The 20,711-nt window shown below is 41.1% G+C and overlaps 1 protein-coding gene across 4 annotated transcripts in view; it reads right to left on the reverse strand.

Moving 5' to 3' along the window:
- LOC306930510 (cGMP-dependent protein kinase 1) overlaps positions 1-20,711 on the reverse strand; it is a gene marked incomplete at its 5' end in the record, with an annotated part of 184,736 nt that overhangs the window by 12,551 nt on the left and 151,474 nt on the right. For 3 of the 4 annotated variants that reach the window (XM_079511517.1, XM_079511516.1, XM_079511514.1), the window contains 9 exons: positions 1,078-4,421; positions 4,835-4,901; positions 6,911-6,973; positions 7,088-7,210; positions 8,698-8,861; positions 9,806-9,947; positions 10,532-10,621; positions 12,086-12,225; positions 12,485-12,581. In XM_079511517.1, coding sequence (XP_079367643.1) covers positions 4,323-4,421; positions 4,835-4,901; positions 6,911-6,973; positions 7,088-7,210; positions 8,698-8,861; positions 9,806-9,947; positions 10,532-10,621; positions 12,086-12,225; positions 12,485-12,581 — 985 coding nt within the window. In that variant the 3' untranslated portion in view covers positions 1,078-4,322. Of the gene's footprint in view, positions 1-1,077; positions 4,422-4,834; positions 4,902-6,910; positions 6,974-7,087; positions 7,211-8,697; positions 8,862-9,805; positions 9,948-10,531; positions 10,622-12,085; positions 12,226-12,484; positions 12,582-20,711 lie in introns of those variants that run through there. The other variant, XM_079511515.1, reaches the window with a different exon arrangement.

A 20,711-nucleotide genomic window follows, 5' to 3' on the forward strand; every position in this document is an offset into this window, starting at 1 on the left:
CAACGCAACACTTAAGATAATAGTGACGTTAATGTTTGAAAACTTTGCCTTGTTTCCAAAAAGAGAGATTTCATCATGGTCATATAGCTACCTATTGTGAGAAACACAAAGTAACAAAAAATACAACAAACAAAAAATAACACCCTATGTTGTGACACCAACGGAGGCTAATAAATACGGCATCACACCATGTCCCACCTCAGTTTAGGCACCGACACGATGATGCAAATCGCTGTTGTCGGGCAGAAACGTCTTATCTCCAGGTTCACACTTTTTGTGTTTTATCGTAAACTATACTATCATCATACTACAGCGTCACACAAAAGCATCAAAAGTGGCAGATCTACAAGCATTTCGAGCTTGTAGATGTGCTACTTTTGCTATTTATTTATTTAGGCCTATACTATATGAATAACTGTTTTGGACATAATGGTTTCCACCCGACAGAGACGAAAATGTGTGAAAAAGTATGATAGGCTACAGGATGAGTGGGCACCTAAACATGTGGTCATCTAATCTAGCTAATTTGGAAAATATGGTCGGAACTCTTAAGTAATTGTAAAGTAGCCTATACATGATTTGAACATGCACGGTACATCATTATCATCTTCTGGTTTATGCCCATAATGACTTGCCTATAGCCACAAGGTTTGCATCAATTTGTAGCAATTGTTGAAATATTAGGTGTTAAAATGTAAAATGTCGGGCGTCTATACTCTACGAACACCATTGGCCTGTGTTCAGTGTATAGGGAAGCCAGGCGGGTATATATTTGTCACTGCACGTAATCCTATGGCCTGGGGGTGGCACCTGTCAGCAGGGAGTGTTGGGCGGGAGGAGTATAGGACGAAGGCTCTACATCCTCCTGGTGGGGGATTCTCACTGGTTTTAATTAAACTGACTGTTTAATTAAAACAGAGCATCGCGATGGCACTCGACGGGTGTTGACACGATGTGAATTCTGCCCAGTGCTCTGAATGTCAAAGTGAAGAAATTCAATCAAGCGCAGGTTTAGTTAGGTTTTTTTTCATTGTACACAATATATTATCTCTTAAAAGCAAGCCATTGTGCCTGTTTTGTGGAGTTAGACAAGAAAGTCTCTTCTTTTACACTGAGAGGTGCCCACTCTTCCGGTTACCAAATGATTAAGTGTTACAAAAGGAATCTAGCACAAACATAATTATTCATTTACAGAAACAGTTACCAGTGTTGTTGTCTTTATACCACTCTCCTCCTCACCATATAGTTCAGTATTAACAGTACCAGACCAGAGTCATTGAAAACATGTCCGCAGGTTCAAAGCTATAAGCTGTATAACCTGTTGAGCTGATCTGAACCTTTCACATGAGGGGCCCAGCCTATGGATGTGAAAGTATACCTGAACTACTGGATGGCTACACATTAGGGCTCAGCAATTCACCCAAAATTGATTGACATTTAGGACCAATAACCGACCTAATCTTGCTCACGTAAGGTTAATCTTATGTCAGTAAAAAGTTGACATATTCAAAAAAATATATATCCGAATAGCCACCGTCATACATACTTCGTTGTACAATGGTGGCGTGCAAACATCAGTGAAAATAGCCGATCTAGACGCCCATCGCGATGCGTTATGAGCTTGTAGATCTGCTATTTTCACTTACAAAAAACAACAATTGTTCATTAATCATAATCGATGCAGTTTTTTTTAAATACTTCTGATATGGATTGAAAGTCATATTGCCCAGCCCTAGCTACACATTCTAATACAGAGTGTTAATTTAACTCTGTGGGAGAAAACTCTCCATAAGAATTCATAATGTATTGTTGAAGCACGTTGCCCATCCATTACTTGCGTGGGCGGCTAAACGCACTCAATTTGCCAGCAGGAAAAACAAATGTGGTTGCTTTGACTTGATGAAAAACAAAAAAACTAGCTATAAATATCACTGCCAATTTTCTCTAAGTTTATCGTAAGTGCATAAACATTGCTCTTCAGAAATATTTGTGGATTGGTGTGATGGACGGTATGTCGATTGGATTTGTATAGTAGCAGGGCACTTAAGAGAGTCTTACTCTTCATTTCAAAGCACATAAGAGTATTTGTGCTTTTTTTAAGGTAAATAACTGCGGTATACAATGCGTGTGTTTAATTGTAGCCTTGTGTGTGTGCATGTGTGAGAACACAACCTGTTCAAATATTATGTACAGCACATATACCATATAGATGTCTCACGAGAACAAGAAGGTCAGTAACATTCAGTCTTGTTTTGAGCACTTGATACCGGTTTTCTTCTGGCAGGCCATAGGCCACGTCTCAGGTCCTTATACCCTAAACCCCTATATAAGTTGTAAAGACAGAAAGGGCATCTACAGAGAAGGTAAATATGTTACAGCATTCAGCTTGCAGATTTGATTTGAGCACTCAAACTCACTGAAATTTGAATTTCTAACTTGCAATCCACACACGTGTGAGCAGAGTTTGAAGTCACACGAAGAAAAACAAAGCAAAGTCACAGAAACAATATTCACACACATGTAGATCGACAGCTGCACAACGAGAACTGTTTATTCTTAGGGACTATAATTTGCAAAGTTTCATGCGAGCGCATAAAACACGTACACGTGTGTAAAGTAAGTAAGTAGAACGCAGGGGCTTATTATCGGTATCGTCTGAAAACGCAGGAGTCCATCCCCGTTAGAGTGTGCTAGACCCCTGGGAGATGGATTGCTGAGGTGGAGCAAGCGCCACACCTACCATCGGCTCCCACTACTTACCGCACGACTTGCCGCACCCAAGCTGTGCTGAGTTGGCGCGGTGCCCGGGACCGAACCTGTGACCTTGTGGTCCAAAGACGAGAGCTCTGCAGACACGTGTGTGGTTCACATTTTACGAATGCTCAAATAAAATCTACGAGCTCTCGAATTTTGCAAAACATACCTTCATATAGATGCCCTTTTCTTCTTCACATAACCCTGTAGGAGTGAGGATATAGAGGAGCTATAGAGGACAGAGCAGAATAAGTACCCGAGATGCAGCCATAGTGTTTAAACATCTTGTTTCCTTTTAGTGGAAGGCATCAAAGACAACAGCCTAGCAGCTGCATATGAAATACCATAAACCAGCTACTACAGGCTCTTCTTATGGAGGCAGAGGTACAGTGACCAGACGGTCCCGGGGGTTCCGAGTCCCGAGTCCTGACAAATAGCTCTAAAAACACTCAAATGTCCCCCCAGTTTTCAACATTCACTCACTACCAAACAGTCCTAGATGTTTATCATATTGTGTTCTGTTGAAAGGTTGCAGTCAATAGGTGCTGTGCTAAACTGCTGAAACAATAAGCTCTGTGCATTACTGTATAGTTCCCAGCAGATTTGAACAAGGAAACTGTCAACAGTTCAAATCTGCTGCTGAGCTAAATCCACTAAGCCAGTGGTTCCCAAGCGTTTTAGCTTGAAACCCCAAAGAGAAATTTGATGTCTCCCGGGACCAAGTGCAAATATTATGCTCACAGCACGCCGCAATGTGACGTGTTGCGAGCTTCTAGATCTGCTATTTTCACTACTTAAAGGTATTTTCTTTCCCTCTAATGGATTTTCCTTTGTTCTTTTGAAAGGCTCCCAACACACTGTTTGGGAAGCAGTGAATTAAGCTATATAAAAACAACTGACCTGCAGTCAAGCACAGAGCCTATTGACCCCCCATCATGCTGAAAACACCAGGCAAAAAAAACCCAGTTTGTTGAGGACACCTGCCCTCTTGTCTACAAACCAATCACTCAAGCCATAAATTGAGCAAAAAAAGAGGGAAAAGTTCAATCCTGCTTCAAACCACATTCTTTTGCGAACAGTTCACCATCACATCCTGTTAATCGATAAGATTTCACATCATCACATACCCACGTAAATGTCCCTGCTATAGAGGCAAATCCTGGCTCCGTCGACAGCCTTGTGTATCACTCTGTGTGTGCGCGTGTGTGCGTGTGTGTTTGTGTGTGTGTGTGTCCATGTGTCCCTGCACCTTTGTTTTGTTTTTTGCATTCTGAGGTGAGCTGTGAAAGACAGCACTGGAGGAGTGCTACAGCGGTCCCGTTTATAAATGCTAATTCCAGAGCCACAGTGAAGTGAAGGCATCTCGGTGACCCCCAGAGGACATTGTGCTTTCTGTCCCATTATCTCTTTTCGGTATATTCATTTTCTTAACGCAGTTTTTTTTTCTTTTTTTACATCATAGCGGTGTCCTGCAGATGACCTGCTCCAAGCCAAAGTTTTTCTTCTGTTTTGTATTTCTTTTCTTTTTTTTACTTTGCAGGCGGTAAATGTTTTTGTTTTTCCTTCTTCTAAAAATCGAGGTCCCAGCCGGAGTTGTCGTCGGGTGGCGGGTCCTCGTTGTCCTCTGGGAAGCTGTCGAAGTTACTTGTGTCAACTGCTGATGTCACCTTTAGTAGGAACCAATCACATAAGAGACAGGAAACAGGTCAGCGGTCTGCATAAATATGGTGTCTGGTGAACTTGTCACTGAAACAGGGTCAACTAAAACTAACAAACTCAAATCAGACTTTTAACGATGCTTTTAGTTAACTGAAATATAAACATAAGTAAAATGAGGCTTCACAAAACTAAAATAAAACTGTCACTAAACTAACTAAAATGTACAGAAACGGTTTTTCTGTTATTTTAGTTAATTTTTGTTTTAATGTCCTTAGTCTTTGTCAATATTTCATTCATACAAGACCAAACAAAATAAAAACAAATCAAAAAATGCTAAACTATAATGACCTGGGCTAAAGCATATGAGGAAACGAGATAAGGAGAGATAATGCAAGACGTGACATGAATAATCTATACTTACATTAGGGATGATAGGAGGGGTCAACGTCCCTTTCTTCAAGCCCTCCCAATTAAAGCCTTCGAACCATCTGGGAAAGACATCAACCGTTTTGAACCAAGTTCCTCCAACAGATGATGATCATGCAGATTCGTTCCACTTCTTAAAATCTACAGGGTCCTCCACAGGTCTACTCCACTGCATGGCTTTTGAAGATTACATCATATGGCAGCCAAGTCTAAGGGATGTTTGAGAGGCGTCTAGCCCCTCCTATGCTCTGCTTTCCAGGTTTATGTAAACACAACAAACATTGGCTTGTGATTGGCTGATCACCCCATAGCGATGATTTGATTGGCTGAGCAAACGTACATATATTTGAAGATAAAAGTGAAGACTGAAAGGTGAGGACGCAAATTGTGATTGGCCAGAAGGAGATGATGTATGATAAGAGCACCCCTCACTAGTCACTTCACACACATGTGATTTTGTTTGAGCACTTAGGCGTAAATCATTTGCCAGCCAAGGCTATGGACTTTGAGGATATTGCAATGTTTCTTTAGAGCACGTATGACATAAATCGTCGCCTTTGGACTTTAATATTGGTTTAGGCCCTATACTTTAGGTCACTAAACGACGATGTAAGATACCATGTGGCGCCCTTCACTTCACACAAGTGTGATTTTTGTCTCTACACCAGCCATGGCCAACATCTGGCTTGGGGGTTAACAAGGGCAAGTTTTATATGGCCTGCGGCTTCTTTCTAAAAGGTATTATTTGAGGATATGTGCTTATGGCCCACCAATGTAGTCATGTGAAAATCATACATTGAAGTTAAACTGTGCAGATTGTACCTTGTGCTGTCTCCTTTGTTCTCACAATGTAAGATAAAGGCCATTTGCTCTACAACTGTGTGATTGTACGGATGGAACCAAATGGACCCTCTCATAATGCATGTGCCGAAAGCTTAATTGTTTCTCATTTAGTTCACAGCACATCCGAGTGGCTTAAATGTTCCTACACTGCCCTACACAACACTACTGATATTACACTGTAGTTCAGGTAATTGTTGTAATGAGATGCATTTGTGACTTTGTTATGGTTCAAGGGTACAGTATGACAGAGGTTGCAGTTGGCCTCTGTCGGGTGGAAACCTCATATGTCCAAAACTGTTACTTTTCAAAAGTAGCAGATCTATGAATCAAGTACACTACAAAATTCAACATTTTAATTACGGCATTTTACTTGTAACAGTATTTCTACACTGCAACATTGATGCTTTTACTTAACCCATTTTGACCTGACGTCGAAATTAAAAAAACGTTCGCTCTGAAAGAATATATTCAAATATTTGTGCCGCATTTTTACGATTTTTCAAAAATAGCAGACCTACAAGCTCGTAGCGCGCCACTCGGTGGCGCGCTATGAGCTTGTAGATCTGCTATTTTTCAATAGCTAAAGTATAACATAATGCTTAGTTAAAACACCAAAAGGGGTTCCCGCCCAGAAGGGATTAAGTACAAAATGTGAGTACTTTTTCCACCATTGCTATTATGACATGCCCATAATAAAGCCCAAACCACATGCAACTCGTTGCAACCAAACGCTTGCGAGGAGTTGCATGACCACCCATTGGTGTGGTTTGGGCCATTGAATTGAACTAGTTGAATCATGTGGGTCGAATTGGGTCGACGTGCAACACCGCTGGGACGAACGCTAAAACCCTCTCGTCCCGTCTCGACCCTTTGGTGTGGTTTGGGCTTAAAGGGATATTTCTCTTTCAAAAAAACTTTTGGTCATTTTATCATCTACTTAGGTTTTTGTGAACCGTCTAGACAGTTTTTAAGTTTGATTCAGTATTTAGATATTTGATATTCATTTGTGCTTCCCTGTGAGAAGCACGCGGCTGGCTGAAGCTGAAAACATAATTTCCTCCATGGGATGAAATATGTCTCTAAATTTGGTCATATATATCTTTATCTTTACATGAACTATATTTCTGATGTGTAACTTGTAATGGTTGTAGTGCTTGTATTGTCCAAAGTCATATGAAAAAGAAAAACGAAAAAAATAAGAATTTTAAGTTCATATTGGTGAACTTACTTGTGCTTTTGTATGTCTTTCACGCCATTTTTCAAGTTTCCCAGTCTTTCAGAAGGATTGTCCCTATAGTGTGGGGGGGGGGAAGCAAAATGCAAACGCCACGCAAACGGTTAAGTCTGTGTTGCAAAATCAACCAATCGGAACAAGGTAACGTGCTGGAGGAGGCGTGACATTCACCTGCACAGTTTTTTGATTAAGTTGGCAGCATTTTTGGTAATCTTCTTTGGAAATTCGATCATGTCGATCCCCCTCAGGATGATGTTGTAGGTCTTCATAGGATCAGGACCAGAGAAAGGAGGGCTGTGGAGCAATGTGACACAGTCATAGGATCAGGACCAGAGAAAGGAGGGCTGTGGAGCAACGTGACACAGATGCTACTATTCACAATCTGGTGACAAACGTAACGTGTGTTTCAACGTAAGGCACTGGTTCTCAAACTTGAACCCAATTTTGAATTTGTCAACTAAAACTATGACAAAAAATGTTCGCCGACTACCTTTTTTCACTCATGAAAACTAAATAAAAACTAAGCTATGGTGACTAACACTAAGACTTTATTAGTAATGACAATTTCGTCAACAAAATAAAAAACCTAGACTAAAAGTGGAGAAGAGATCCAGTAGAACGCAGGTTGACTATATTGAAATAGCCGACAGGGTTAAAGTAGGTTATTAGATTGTGGATTAAAATAATTAGCTGGAGACCCTCTGGAACCCTGTCAAGGACTCCTAGGAGTCCCCTGACCTCACAGCATTTGAAGGTGAACGTTTTTCAAATTCATCTCCATTGCATCAGTCCTCACGCCTCACAAATACTGACTGTATGACTACTGTACTGTCTGTCTACTCTCTATTGTGTCTCAGAGGTGGGTTGTGGGGGATTAGTTAAAAGAATGTACCTGTGCATGTGAGCACGGGCTGGGATTTCAGGCTAATGTAAACATCCTCTCTCTGTCTGGAACCTATTAGCACACTAAAGCATTTCCACATCTCTGAGCTATCCATTCACAGCTACACGCCTCTGAGACGCAAAGCTCAGGACAGAAATGCTCAAGGCTCAACATCAAACATCTGACACGAGGCTACATGTTCACAATGAAGGCGAGAGAATTTGAAGCGTGAGAATTATGTCTCCCCCCCATGAAAACGTTTGAGGAGCACTGGTATAGTGAATGTTAAAGAAGGCCGATGTATGAAGAGAATTAAGGTGGAAGTGTTCCTTAAAGCAGTGGTTTTCAACCCTTTTCATATCCATTATTTAATCGGCATTTGAGCCACGGACCACCATTTGATGAGATTTAGCTTCTCAGACCCAAAACTAAAGAATATTTTGTTGTCGTTGAATAAGATTTTGTCCACAATTCAATGCTAATTGTGGAGACTTCTTGTAAATTAAGGAATGCAGATGTTTAACAATAACGTAACTCTTGAGAGCGTAAAATGAAACCAAATGGACCTGTCCATTTGGTTTCATTTTACGCTCTCAAGAGTTAAAGATCAATAAGGGTCAATTTGGTTACCAACTCTCCATCATTTATCTGGGGATCACCTGGAAGCCCCTCAAGGAGCACTGGTGGTCCCCGGACCATTGGTTGAAAGCCACTGCCTTTTAGCATTGAGGAGAGTATAATGGACATGTCCGGGCTTGTGCCTACCTGCCAGTCAACAGTTCAAACATGAGGATTCCCAGTAGTCTGCTGAGATGTCATGGCCCTTACCTGCCAGTCAACAGTTCAAACATGAGGATTCCCAGGGACCAGTAGTCAGCTGAGATGTCATGGCCCTTACCTGCCAGTCAACAGTTCAAACATGAGGATTCCCAGGGACCAGTAGTCTGCTGAAATGTCATGGCCCTTGTTCAGGATGATCTCTGGCGCTACGTACTCCGGCGTCCCGCAGAACGTCCACGTCTTCTTCCCAAAACCAATCTTTTTCGCAAAGCCAAAATCCACCTGAGAAATTGTGCGACAGTTTTGTGTTTTATCACTCAAGAAATATGAAAATTAATTTCCATTCATTCAGATGGCCATGCTGGAAGTATCTTAATTATATATTTTTTCACGTACAGTAATTGTTGGAGGCAGCCATATTGCGTTACAATGTTGCAAAATATGAGATTACTGGCTCATAAAATGACAGTGAAATAGTAAACCTTATGCAACAGAAAAAGTGCACCATCTAGTGGCTGAATGATGATAATATTGCCCATTCAAGTAGAGTAAATAGCACATTACTTTTGTGTTTCCACAAACAGTGGTTCCATTTATTTTGTATTTTTGAGTGGTGCTAGCCACTCCGATAGACAGCTATGTGTGTCCCTGGCTGTGTTTGTCTCCACAGAAATAGCGTTTGTTGACCAGTGTCACTGTTGCGCAGCCTAACACAAAACACACACACACACACTCTCCGTCGACGGAGCCAGGATTTGCCTCTATAGCAGGGACATTTACGTGGGCACACACACACACACACACACACACACACACACACACACACACACACACACACACACACACACACACACACACACACACACACACACACACACACACACACACACACACACACACACACACACACACACACAGGCCAGGGAGGAGGGCTTGTACAGTACAGTACTACAGCACAAGTACAGTACAGCATCACTCAGTTCAGACAGGTCTGATTTATTTTGTATTATAAAGAGGTTCTTGTAATCTGTCTCTAGGTCAGACTCTCAAAGTGGGGTCCAGGGACACTTAGGGTTCCTTGAAGGGGTTCTAAACTAAATTGACCCTTACAAGTCTGTACCTCTGACAGTGTACAAATAGAACCAAATGGATCCGTTCCATTTGTACAGTGTCAGAGTTAACATGGGGTGAGAACCACTGCTCTGGGTCACATTTGCGTTGCTTACCAGCTTGGCGTAGCCCCTGTGGTCCAATATAAGGTTCTCTGGTTTAAGGTCTCTGTAGATGATGCCTTTGGAATGCAGGTAGGCGAAGGCCTCCGACACACATGCTGTGTAGAAGCGAGTGGTCGAGTCCTCGAAGGAACCCCTGGAAATAAAACCACCAGAGGAAACCGCTCTTCAGAGTCAAACATGGTACACACATTTGAAAATTGGGCAGGTAGTACTGCATCCTTTAGCTCAGTGGGGTCCGGGGACCCCCAGGGGCCCTTGAGGCGGTTCAATTTGGATCCCAGCAAAATGAGGAACTGTTTGGGCACTTAAGCTGATTTTAGAGTTAATCTATTTGAAAATTGTCTACCTACAAGCTCACAGAGTGTCATAATGCGAGGTGAGTTTGTAGATCTGCAATTTTTTATCAATTAAAAAACAAAACAAACAAATCATTTTGAATTTGTTTTGAACACAAATCTCTTCTGATGGTTCCAGGCACAACATATTCTTGGATCTGCATGCAACCATTAAATCCATTTCAATTTGGGTGTTGTGTCAATGACACAAACACATTTGAGAATCACTTGGGTAGCTATAACATCTATCAAAATGAGAAACATTCACCGGCTCTAGAAAACATATATCAGACTTGATTTACAGCCGAAGCCAATAGAAGACATACAAACAATTAAAAAACAATTAACAGAAATATAATGATAATAAATGAAAGAAACATACCGGTCTCTGAGAATGGTCCACAGCTCTCCTCCCAGACAGGCTTCCATTAGCATGTAGAGGTACTTGGCGTCTTTAAACGTTCTGTACAATCTGAAAACAACAATTTACAATTTAGCAGACACAATCCAAAGTGATTTACAGTAAGCAAGAACACCACAAGGTAATACATCAAATGCATAGAAATATTCATCTAAGTAAGTAATAAGTAAACAAAGCTATCATCCATCTAACAGTAGATTATCCATACATTGAAACTATAAACACTATAGGATGCCAGATCAATAATGACCTGGCATCTTTCTACAGAACATGCTATCTAAATGTATTTTAGCCTTTGCATAAGCTTGCACGGTCGTCGAGGCTAGGGCAAGTGCTACGGTAAGTACTAAGGGTTACAACAGGTGGAGTCTGAAGGTGAGTTTTCAGATTACCGGAAGAAGACAACAGCAGCAACCCCTCAAAGTGGTGCTAAAGTATATAGTAAAGTATGTACTAGTATATGTACTACTAAAGTAAAGTAGTACATATCAAATATATATATATATATCTCCATATTTCAGATTTTTCATAAAGTAATATCCTACTTTGTAGTACAAGGGTGCCGTGCAAAAGTAGTGAAAACAGCCAATTTACAAGCTCACCGTCACATTGCGACACTTTGTGAGCTTGTAGATCTATTTTAGCCTGTGGGTCTTATGGATATTAAACCAATGAAAAGTATTAACAGCAGCTTGTGAGTTGTGACAAAAAAATAACCAGTGGTGTAAAGTAACTTAGTACATTTACTCATGTACTACTTAAGTATAATTTTCCAGCTAAGAGGCAAACATTATACTTTTATCCACTACAATTCGATTTTTGACATTTTATACGTTGGAGAACCTGTGAAATGGGACATTCTGGATAATGCATACTTTCTACTTTTGGTACTTCCAATGCCAATACCTGTGTACGTTTACTCAAGTACATTTTTTTTTTTTTTAACTTGTAACAGAGTATGTCTACGTTGCAGTATTGATACTTTTACTTAAGTAAAACAATGTGAGTAATGGTCCCACCACTGTACCTCACGTTGAAGTGGGAGTGAAAAAAAATCAGTGCTTTTCACCATTATTTATTTAGTATTTGAGCCACAGACCACCTTTTGATGAGATTTTGCCTCTCAGACCCAAAACAACAAAAATAATATTTTGTTGTCGTTGGATAAGATTCCATGCTGTATTGATGTTGGTACCATTAGAAGAGATATCAGGCAAACGTTGATCAAAATAACAATTCTTCTACATTCTCCAATTGTGTAGACTTCTTGTAAATTAAGTAATGCTGATGTTTCACAATAATGTAACTCTTGAGAGCGTAAAATGAAATCAAATGGACCCGTATGGGTCCATTTGGCTTCATTTTACGCTCTCAATAGTTAAAGATCTATAAGGGTCCATTTGGTTACAACAGCTCTCCATCATTTAGCTGGGGGACCACCTGGAATCCCATCAAGGACCACTGGTAGTCCCTGGACCACTGGTTGAAAACCACTGGTCTAAATGGTGGTTGTACCTCACGATGAAGTCGGAGTGGGCCTCCTGCATGATGAGCTTCTCCGAGCGGATGTGCTCCTGCTGCCGCGTGTCCACGATGTGGCGCTTCTTCAGGATCTTCATAGCAAACGTCTTGTTCTCGTCGCTCTTCAGCTGAACCTGGAGAACCACAGGCAGACAGGCAAGCAGGCAGGAATTAAGGCAGACAGGCAGACAGACGGAGGACATGCAAGCATGAACGATGAGCCTTGCCAAGTCATATTATTGGGAACTTTGGAACTACTTGGAACACACATAATGCCAATAAAAGTGTAGTGCAGAGGGGTCTTCGCAAGGTTATAATAGTTTTGACATTTTCCTTTTATTTTTTACACTATAATGCCCTAGTGTCTAGTGTTCATCACAGAAACATCCCTACCAGCTCAACGCGCCCGAAGCCACCGACTCCTAGGGTGTCGATGATGTTGAAGTCAGCCAGGTTGAGGTTGAAGAAAAACGCGTTCTCCGCCTCATATCTGAGAGAGAGAACATGGATTAAAGATTAGGTCACTGTTGAGTATGTACTGTTAATGCAATGTAACTTGTACAATCTGCATGGAAGAGTATGTTAATACAACATTACTTGTACAATTGGGGTGGTTGCATTTTGTCTCCCTGCTCTTCTATTGAGACATTTAGATTTGTGTCAAAGTCAGGATGTCTCACCTAGACACAGGATCTTACACAAATTTTGACCTGATGGTCAAGATTCAATTCATCCCCTGAGCAAGAAGGCAGATTATATTAGCTCAATAAAAAATAAAAAATAAAGTATATGCAGGAAACCAGCGGTTTCAAATCCAGGTTGGAAGAGGAAAGTTCCATAGTGCTGCTTTAATTATGAAACCCTCTGATGGACTCAGATCCAGGTAGGATGTCACAGACAGCCCCGTTACCATCACGACATTTAAAGTTGATGGTCAGTTGTCGTAAAACAATTGCAATTAACGATTTGATTGTGCTTTGGAAGTTAGAAATTCATTTCTGTTTGCCGTTTATGCTTTGTAAACTAAAAATGCACAGGGCAGATACATTGCAAAGTAAATTTAACATACAACAACAACATACTGAAAGATTCAAAGAAATTACTTGGAAAATTAAAACAGTACTTCAAATCAAATCAAAATACATTGTCTCTGTCAGGTGGAAACCTCATGTCCAAAACTGTTACTTTTCAGGATTCAAGCTCGTATGTCTGCTACTTTTGTGCAACGCAAACTTTTATGTAAATTTACGCAGAAAACACAGAAAACCGACATAAGAGACAGCAACGCTATACAAAGAAATGAATGACTGGCACCAATTAATCTAAATTAATAATGTACTATGGGCCAAAACGTTGCGATGACCTACAAATGATTGCTACTGGGACGATTGTGTAGTAATTATAGCAGGCCCGGAGTATTCTAAATATGAGCATGTGTTTAGGTCCACGACGGGCCAATAACTGTCATCTGTGCGTGTGCACAGACCCACTGTCTCCACTGTGTCTGCAGTCTGTCTCTGTGACTGTGTCTCCGTTCTTTAAAGAGAGCGCACGGAGAACAAAGCCTTCAGACATCAGTCACATTGTGTTCAGCAGCTCCACAAATATGCACAAAACACTTCTCTAACATCTCCCAGCCAACTTGAACACACACGCACGCACGCACACACACACACACACACGCACACGCATTCCCTGGAAACGCCACACCATCCCAGATGTCAGATGATGAGTTCTCTGGTTGGTACTTAATCATGATGATGTGGGGACTGGGGGTTTCATCGGCGCTGTTTCTGTTTCTGTGGCCACGTGCACACACACAGATACGCACCACACATACAAATTTGTCTGACCGCGAGTGACCCACAAATGGATCCAGACCCACTGCTTGGGAACCAGTGATCTAACCGATAAGCACACAGGGGGGCCCAGAGGACTTTATTTAGGAAATCAGCATAATCTTTTCTGGGCATGTCTTCCTGTGGGGCAAACTCATTCTCGGGGCTACTCAGGTTAAAATAACTGACCTAGGATCAGATTGACGGTTGAGGTTAAAATAAAACAAATTTCCTGTTCTTTTTTCACCTTAAAAAGGGTATCTTTCATTACACATGAGGGTCAAGAAATGAGCCAATTAAGCAAGTATTTGAATTATTTTTATTTGTATTTACTCTGGGGTTTTTTTGTTTGTTTTTTTAAATAAATTGTATGTCTCTTATTTTACCCCCTTTTAAGTTGTTTATTAATTATTTCTGTGAACGTAACCATGCATGTGATCCCTTTCTTTGTATCTTAGTTATGTACTCAACCTATTGGTTGTATACCTGTATATATGTTGTGTGTATCTTACTTATGTACTCAACTTATTGGTTTTATACCTGTATATAATTTATGTTGTTTGTATGTCTGGCCTCGTGGGGAAAGATGGTGGGTGGGTGGGGAGGATTGGGAAAGGAGTTGTGGGAGAAAATATAAAAACAAAGAGTTGTATTTTCTTTCTGTGAAATAATATGATGTCATACTCTTTGAATAAAATTTGTTAAAAAAAAGAAAAAGGGTATCTTTCAAAAACAAAGAAAAGGTACACACACCCGCACACTGTCAGACAATTGTCTGTCCTGATGAAGGTCAAGGCCACCGAAACGTCAACCTAATAAAGAGCAACATTTTGGCAAGTGTCTGACAGTGAGTGGGACCTTGTCTTTGTTTTTCAAAGATACCCTTTTTAATGTATGCTCTATTGCCCTACGCACCTGTCACTAGCCTTCTGAGGTGTGCATCGGCCTTTTGTTAAAACATTGTTTACTCTTGCAATGCCATTGGTCATGATATTTGCATAAAAATACCCCCCACAGAGGCAGACATTCAACCTTTGACCTTTAACCCTGAAAAAAGTAAGTTTTTTGTGATCATTAGAATGTCTAGAACATGTGCATTTATTATTTTGAAAGATATCCCCCAAATGTAAATTATTAATTTAATATTATTATTTTATTATATATTTTATTTTTTGCAAGTAGAAAAATATCCGGGTCTTGCAGGGTTAATACCGGTCTTTTATATTGCACTCATATCTGTATCTTACATTAGAGTACTGCTCTTACTTTGTGCCTCTACCTTAACTGCTGTGCTGCCACTGCCGACTGACTACTGTCTACTTATCTACTCCAAATCCTCACCGTTCAGAGAGATAGGAGAGGAAGCACAATGTTGATCTGGTTATGGTCTCTGTCGGGTCGAAACCTCATATGTCCAAAACTGTTACTTTTCAGGATTCAAATTCAAATGCATCAACTGTAGCAGATCCACAAGCTCAAAACGTGTGGCTTCGTGCCGCGTTTTGAGTTTGTAGATCTGCTACTTTGATGCTTTTGTGTGAGAATATGGAAATGAGAGGTTTCTGCCCGACAAGAGACGATATAATAGACATACGTGATCAGTCTGGCAATGCCAGGATGGGGTTCCATGCCCTTCCCAAGCAGAGATACCAGGAATACCAGAACGCCGTACAGCCAGCGGAACGGTAGAACGGTCTCTGCCTTGTATTCCTAAACATAACCCCAGTAAACTATGCTTAAACGGTTAAACCTAACCTTAACCTCAGTAAAACTATGCCTAAACCTAACCTTATTCCACAAACGTAACCTCAGTAAAACTACGCCTAAACATAACCATATTCCCAAACGTAACCTCAGTAAAACTATGCCTAAACCTCACCTTATACGGTGCCAAAACCTAACCCTATTCCTAAACCTAACCTCGGTAAAACTATGCCTAACCCTATATCCTTAGAGTATATATGAATAGAGACAGCACCGGATTTCTCCTCCCATCCACTTGCATTAAGTTGCTCAAAAACGCATGAGGCGATTTCACTCCTCCTTCCGGGTAGGAACAAAGTGCATTCTGGGATGGCTTGGACCCATATCGTGAACGCGCTGGCCGTTGACTATCATTGCACGCGTTCACGTGCGTTCACGTATGAAACAGAGTTCACGTGTCATCATGAACGTGCGCAATGATAGTCAACGGACCAGCACGTTCACGATTTGGGTCCAAACTACAATACCAAATTTGGCCACTATGTCCATTTCGCCTCAGGTTTTCCTCCGGGTGCCGTCTCTATTCATATATACTCTAAGGTTATATCCTAGACCGTCAGCAGCACTCTGTCCTACTCACAGCATACCAGCAGATGGCAGTATAAAGTCAAATCTAAAATTGGCTTTTTGTACAGAATGTGCTCCACTTTCACTTTCCTCCTTTCAATTTACCTTTAAAAAAAAGCAGTGGTTCACATTTTCAGGCTGTGACTCCCCAAAATAATCCTATTTGAACTGGGAACCCCACAAAATAACCCCCCAAAATAATCCTATTTGAACTGGGAACCCCTCAAAATAATCCTATTTGAACTGGGAACCCCACAAAATAACCCCCCAAAATAATCCTATTTGAACTGGGAACCCCTCAAAATAATCCTATTTGAACTGGGAACCCCCCAAATAATCCTATTTGAACTGGGAACCCCATTTCTGCCTCTTTCTCATATTTGCCAATTAGGCCAATGTTTGATCAGTTTTTGAGGGGTGCCAGTCCCTCCTATAAACAGCTATAGTGTGTAGATAGTGTAACATTAAATTAAATTCATGTCATTCAGAACTTCTGAGAGTCTCAGACATGTTCCTCTAGTTCGGAAAGCCCATCCAAACCGGACATATTTTTTCGATATCGGAATGAGAATGTACCTTAGTTATTACCTTTGCAGGTGTTACCATTCTGGTCAAACAGATGCACTGAGAGCATCAATTTCTGGCAAAACGGGGACAGACTCCATCTCTCAGGGGTCTAGCACATTGTAACGGGGATAGACTCCATCTCCCAGGGGTCTAGCACATTGTAACAGGGATAGACTCCATCTCCCAGGGGTCTAGCACATTGTAACAGGGACAGACTCCATCTCCCAGGGGTCTAGCACATTGTAACGGGGATAGACTCCATCTCCCAGGGGTCTAGCACATTGTAACGGGGATAGACTCCATCTCCCAGGGGTCTAGCACATTGTAACGGGGATAGACTCCATCTCCCAGGGGTCTAGCACATTGTAACGGGGATAGACTCCATCTCCCAGGGGTCTAGCACATTGTAACGGGGATAGACTCCTGCGTGTTACCGGCTGATACCGACAATAAGCCACTCCCGACCTACTTCTTCTTCTTCTTGTGTGGGGGCAACAAAAGTGGTATTCATGGCACTGGCCAATAGATGGCATGCTTGATCCATTACACTTTTGAAGGTTAAGGCACAGAATGAAACATGAACAAAATTCTCCTCCAGCCTATTCAGGAAATGAAGTTATTGTGTTCATTGTCAGGTGGACAAAATGTATCCAAACACCTTTGCTTGGTACAATTAATAGCATGTTATTTTGTGTGTGATTTGTCATGAGTTATGGACCTTGAATCATACTGGGAGGACAAAAGCTCTCCCTCGTCAGTGAAGAATACACACTTGAGCAGCATTCACTAAATAGTGGAAGGTAACTAGTAAGTACCTTTACTCAAGTACTGTACTTCAGTACAATTATGAAGGAGCCACTTTACGGCATGGAGTATTTTCCATTTGTGATACTTTTTATTTCAATGATATGCATGATTCAAGGAAACCCAGAAGTGAAGATTTGCTTCTATAAGTATATTTTGATTCTAATACTTTTGCACTTTGACGTAAGCTTTTGGCTGCAGTACTTTCATTGTCAAGAAAACAAATATCGAGTACTTTCCACCAATGGGCACAATTCTCCATTCCTATCAAATAGAAGCTTTTTCTATCAGTCTTTAGGACAGGCAGCAGTTCACATAATAAGCATTTTATCAGCAGAGCTTAGAGTGCATTGAATGGAATCAGCCATGAAGGCCTGGCAAGGCTGGCATCTAATCAGTCGGTCGGTCATGAAGCAGCTTTTAAAACCGTGTATAGAATGCGTTTGAATGTGGCAATTGGAAAACGTCTGTCCAAAGCTGTCACTTTTCAGGATTCAAAAAACATAATTTAAAAAAATAGCAATGGCCTGGGCCATGGCTCAGTGGTCCAGGCACCTTGGCTGGTAATCCAGTCTGGCAGTGTGCCGCGGGTTCGACTCCCGATCCCGGCGGCCTTTACTGCATGTCTTCCCTCCATCTCTCTCCCCATTTCCTGTCAGCCTACTGTCTGTCCCTCCATAAAATACATAAAATAAAGGCGAAAGCCGAAAAAAAAGCAGATCTATAAGCTCAAAACACCACACGAAGCCTGCAAATCTTTATGCTTTTTGTGACAGTGTAATGCTATCAAAAGGACGTTAATTTACGATAAAGTTTAAATATGGAGATAAAAGTTTTCTGCACGACAGCAGCAATATCAATATTTATCAACAAGCTCTTGTTAATACTGTTCATTGGTTAAATATTTATAAAACTCACAGACACACTTTACCCGCTCTCGAAAATAGAATATCTACAACATTAAAAAGTATAACATACTGTATGCATACAGTATATGGCATTCAATATAATGATGAAATATGGAGATACGTGGTTTGTGCCTGACAGAACTGTGACGATATCATATCATATCATATCATATCATATCATATCATATCATATCATATCAAGTGCTCCTATATGACGGAAGTATGTCTCCAATGTGTGATTATCTCTGTAGATGGATGAGGTCATGAGACATGATGTAATTCCCGTGTGTGTGTGTGGGGGGGGGGGGGGGGGGGGCACGCGGTACACTTAACCACAAATGGTAAGAATTGTATTCATGATGTTTAGAGTTTAGACAGTTTATTACCTGGTACAATAGTTTACCTTTAAAGGAAAACGTTAATTGACGTTTGGTTTCCCTCTGAAAATTAAACTAGGTTTTGAACTACTGTATAGCCTTGTGTTTGCATAATGCAAACACAAGGCCCCATGGGCTTGGCCTGTAATCCAATCTAACACCATGTTACACACACAGACAGGCCTTTCCCTGGAGAACGCGGGCAGAGAGAGATATAGAGAGGATTGCACACTTAGTTGTAAATCTCCAGTAGTTCACACACACTTGACCCGCAGCATCTCTGCCATGTGCTGGACTGGTTGGCAGAGTGTTCATTAGAGTGAGAGAGAGAGAGAGAGAGAGAGAGAGAGAGAGAGAGAGAGAGAGAGAGAGAGAGAGAGAGAGAGAGAGAGAGAGAGAGAGAGAGAGAGAGAGAGAGAGAGACCCTGGGTAAACCTGCTACCTGCACTCTCTCACTCACCGGTGGAATACACAGAGTAATTTAAGTAAAAGTAGCAATACTTTCTTTTAATGTTTGGTGTTATGTAGAGTTTGCATTGGGGACGGGGGACGGGGACGGGATTATCACAATATTATCCTTCTCTCAGCAAAATATTTGACTTAATATTACATTTGGTTACATTTTAGCCTGGCTGGTGTGAAACAGCACACCACTTTCTCACTCCTCTCCTTTCACACTGTTGTTTTTCGTTGCACCTGCTCCATCATTTAGCAGTGAGAGGAGCGACGATGGAGGGTGAGTAAGTACAGGAGAGGAAAACAAAAAGACAGGATAGAAACAGGTCACAAATCAAACAAGATACTGAATACACAGTAGCATGTGTAATAGCAGGTACTGTATGCACTACTAAGGCCGGGTCACGACTACTAGGGATGGAGCTCGTTAATGTTCATTGACATCAGGCAGCGTTTCGATCAGGCTTACCGAGCCAGGTTCTTATCGAGCCCACTATCGAGCATTTTCCATTATTTTGTGGCAAGACGGGAGACGACAATAAACAGAACCAGTATCTGTTTTTATTGGCCAGTTGTGAGTGACTGAGTTTGTGGCTGACCACCATCTAAAATTAAATGAAGATGACAAAAGTTACAAATACTTTTGCCTAACATTAAAACAACCATTCATTTGTGTAAATAAATGAATAAGTGCTAATAAGTGTTAAATGCCTTTATATTATGAATACTACTGTACAAATCTCCACGTATTTTCAGCTGTTTATAAACAAAGAAAATGCATATTTATTTAACCAAAAACATCACTTGCCCTAGATTTTACTAGGGCCTTCAAATTCAGTATGTTTCTAACAGACGAAAGGCAATTGACCATTTTATTTTTGGAAAATTATATTGAAGACTGTCATTTATCTCGCAAACCAACTAAAAATATGTCTGCCCTGCCGAGCGTGTGCGTTTTGACTGTACTGTACTTGCCTCACGCTAAATGAAGGTCTCGTGACTAGGGATGGATAACTAGGGGTGCCTGGGTAAACATTTATATTTCCTGGCCTGGCCGCCAGCCACCTGAGTATTGTCTTTACAGCCACTTTAAAAGTGTAATTTTGTTTACCCAGGCACCTCTGGTTGGCAGGTATCAATACACTTTTAGACAGACATGGTTGTGCCAGCATGTGTGATTAGATATATCGCTGTTTGTTTAAACATGATAGTCATGGTCCACTATGCTCGATAACAGGCTTGATAAGCCCAAAGCGTATTGATACCGGGTACCGTTATTGGGATTTTTCGGCATGAGGTTTCGAGCTCCATCCCTAGTCACGAGACCTTCATTTAGCGT

The sequence above is a fragment of the Electrona antarctica genome (genome assembly GCF_951216825.1).
Source record: "Electrona antarctica genome assembly, chromosome: 10".
NCBI lineage: Eukaryota > Metazoa > Chordata > Actinopteri > Myctophiformes > Myctophidae > Electrona > Electrona antarctica.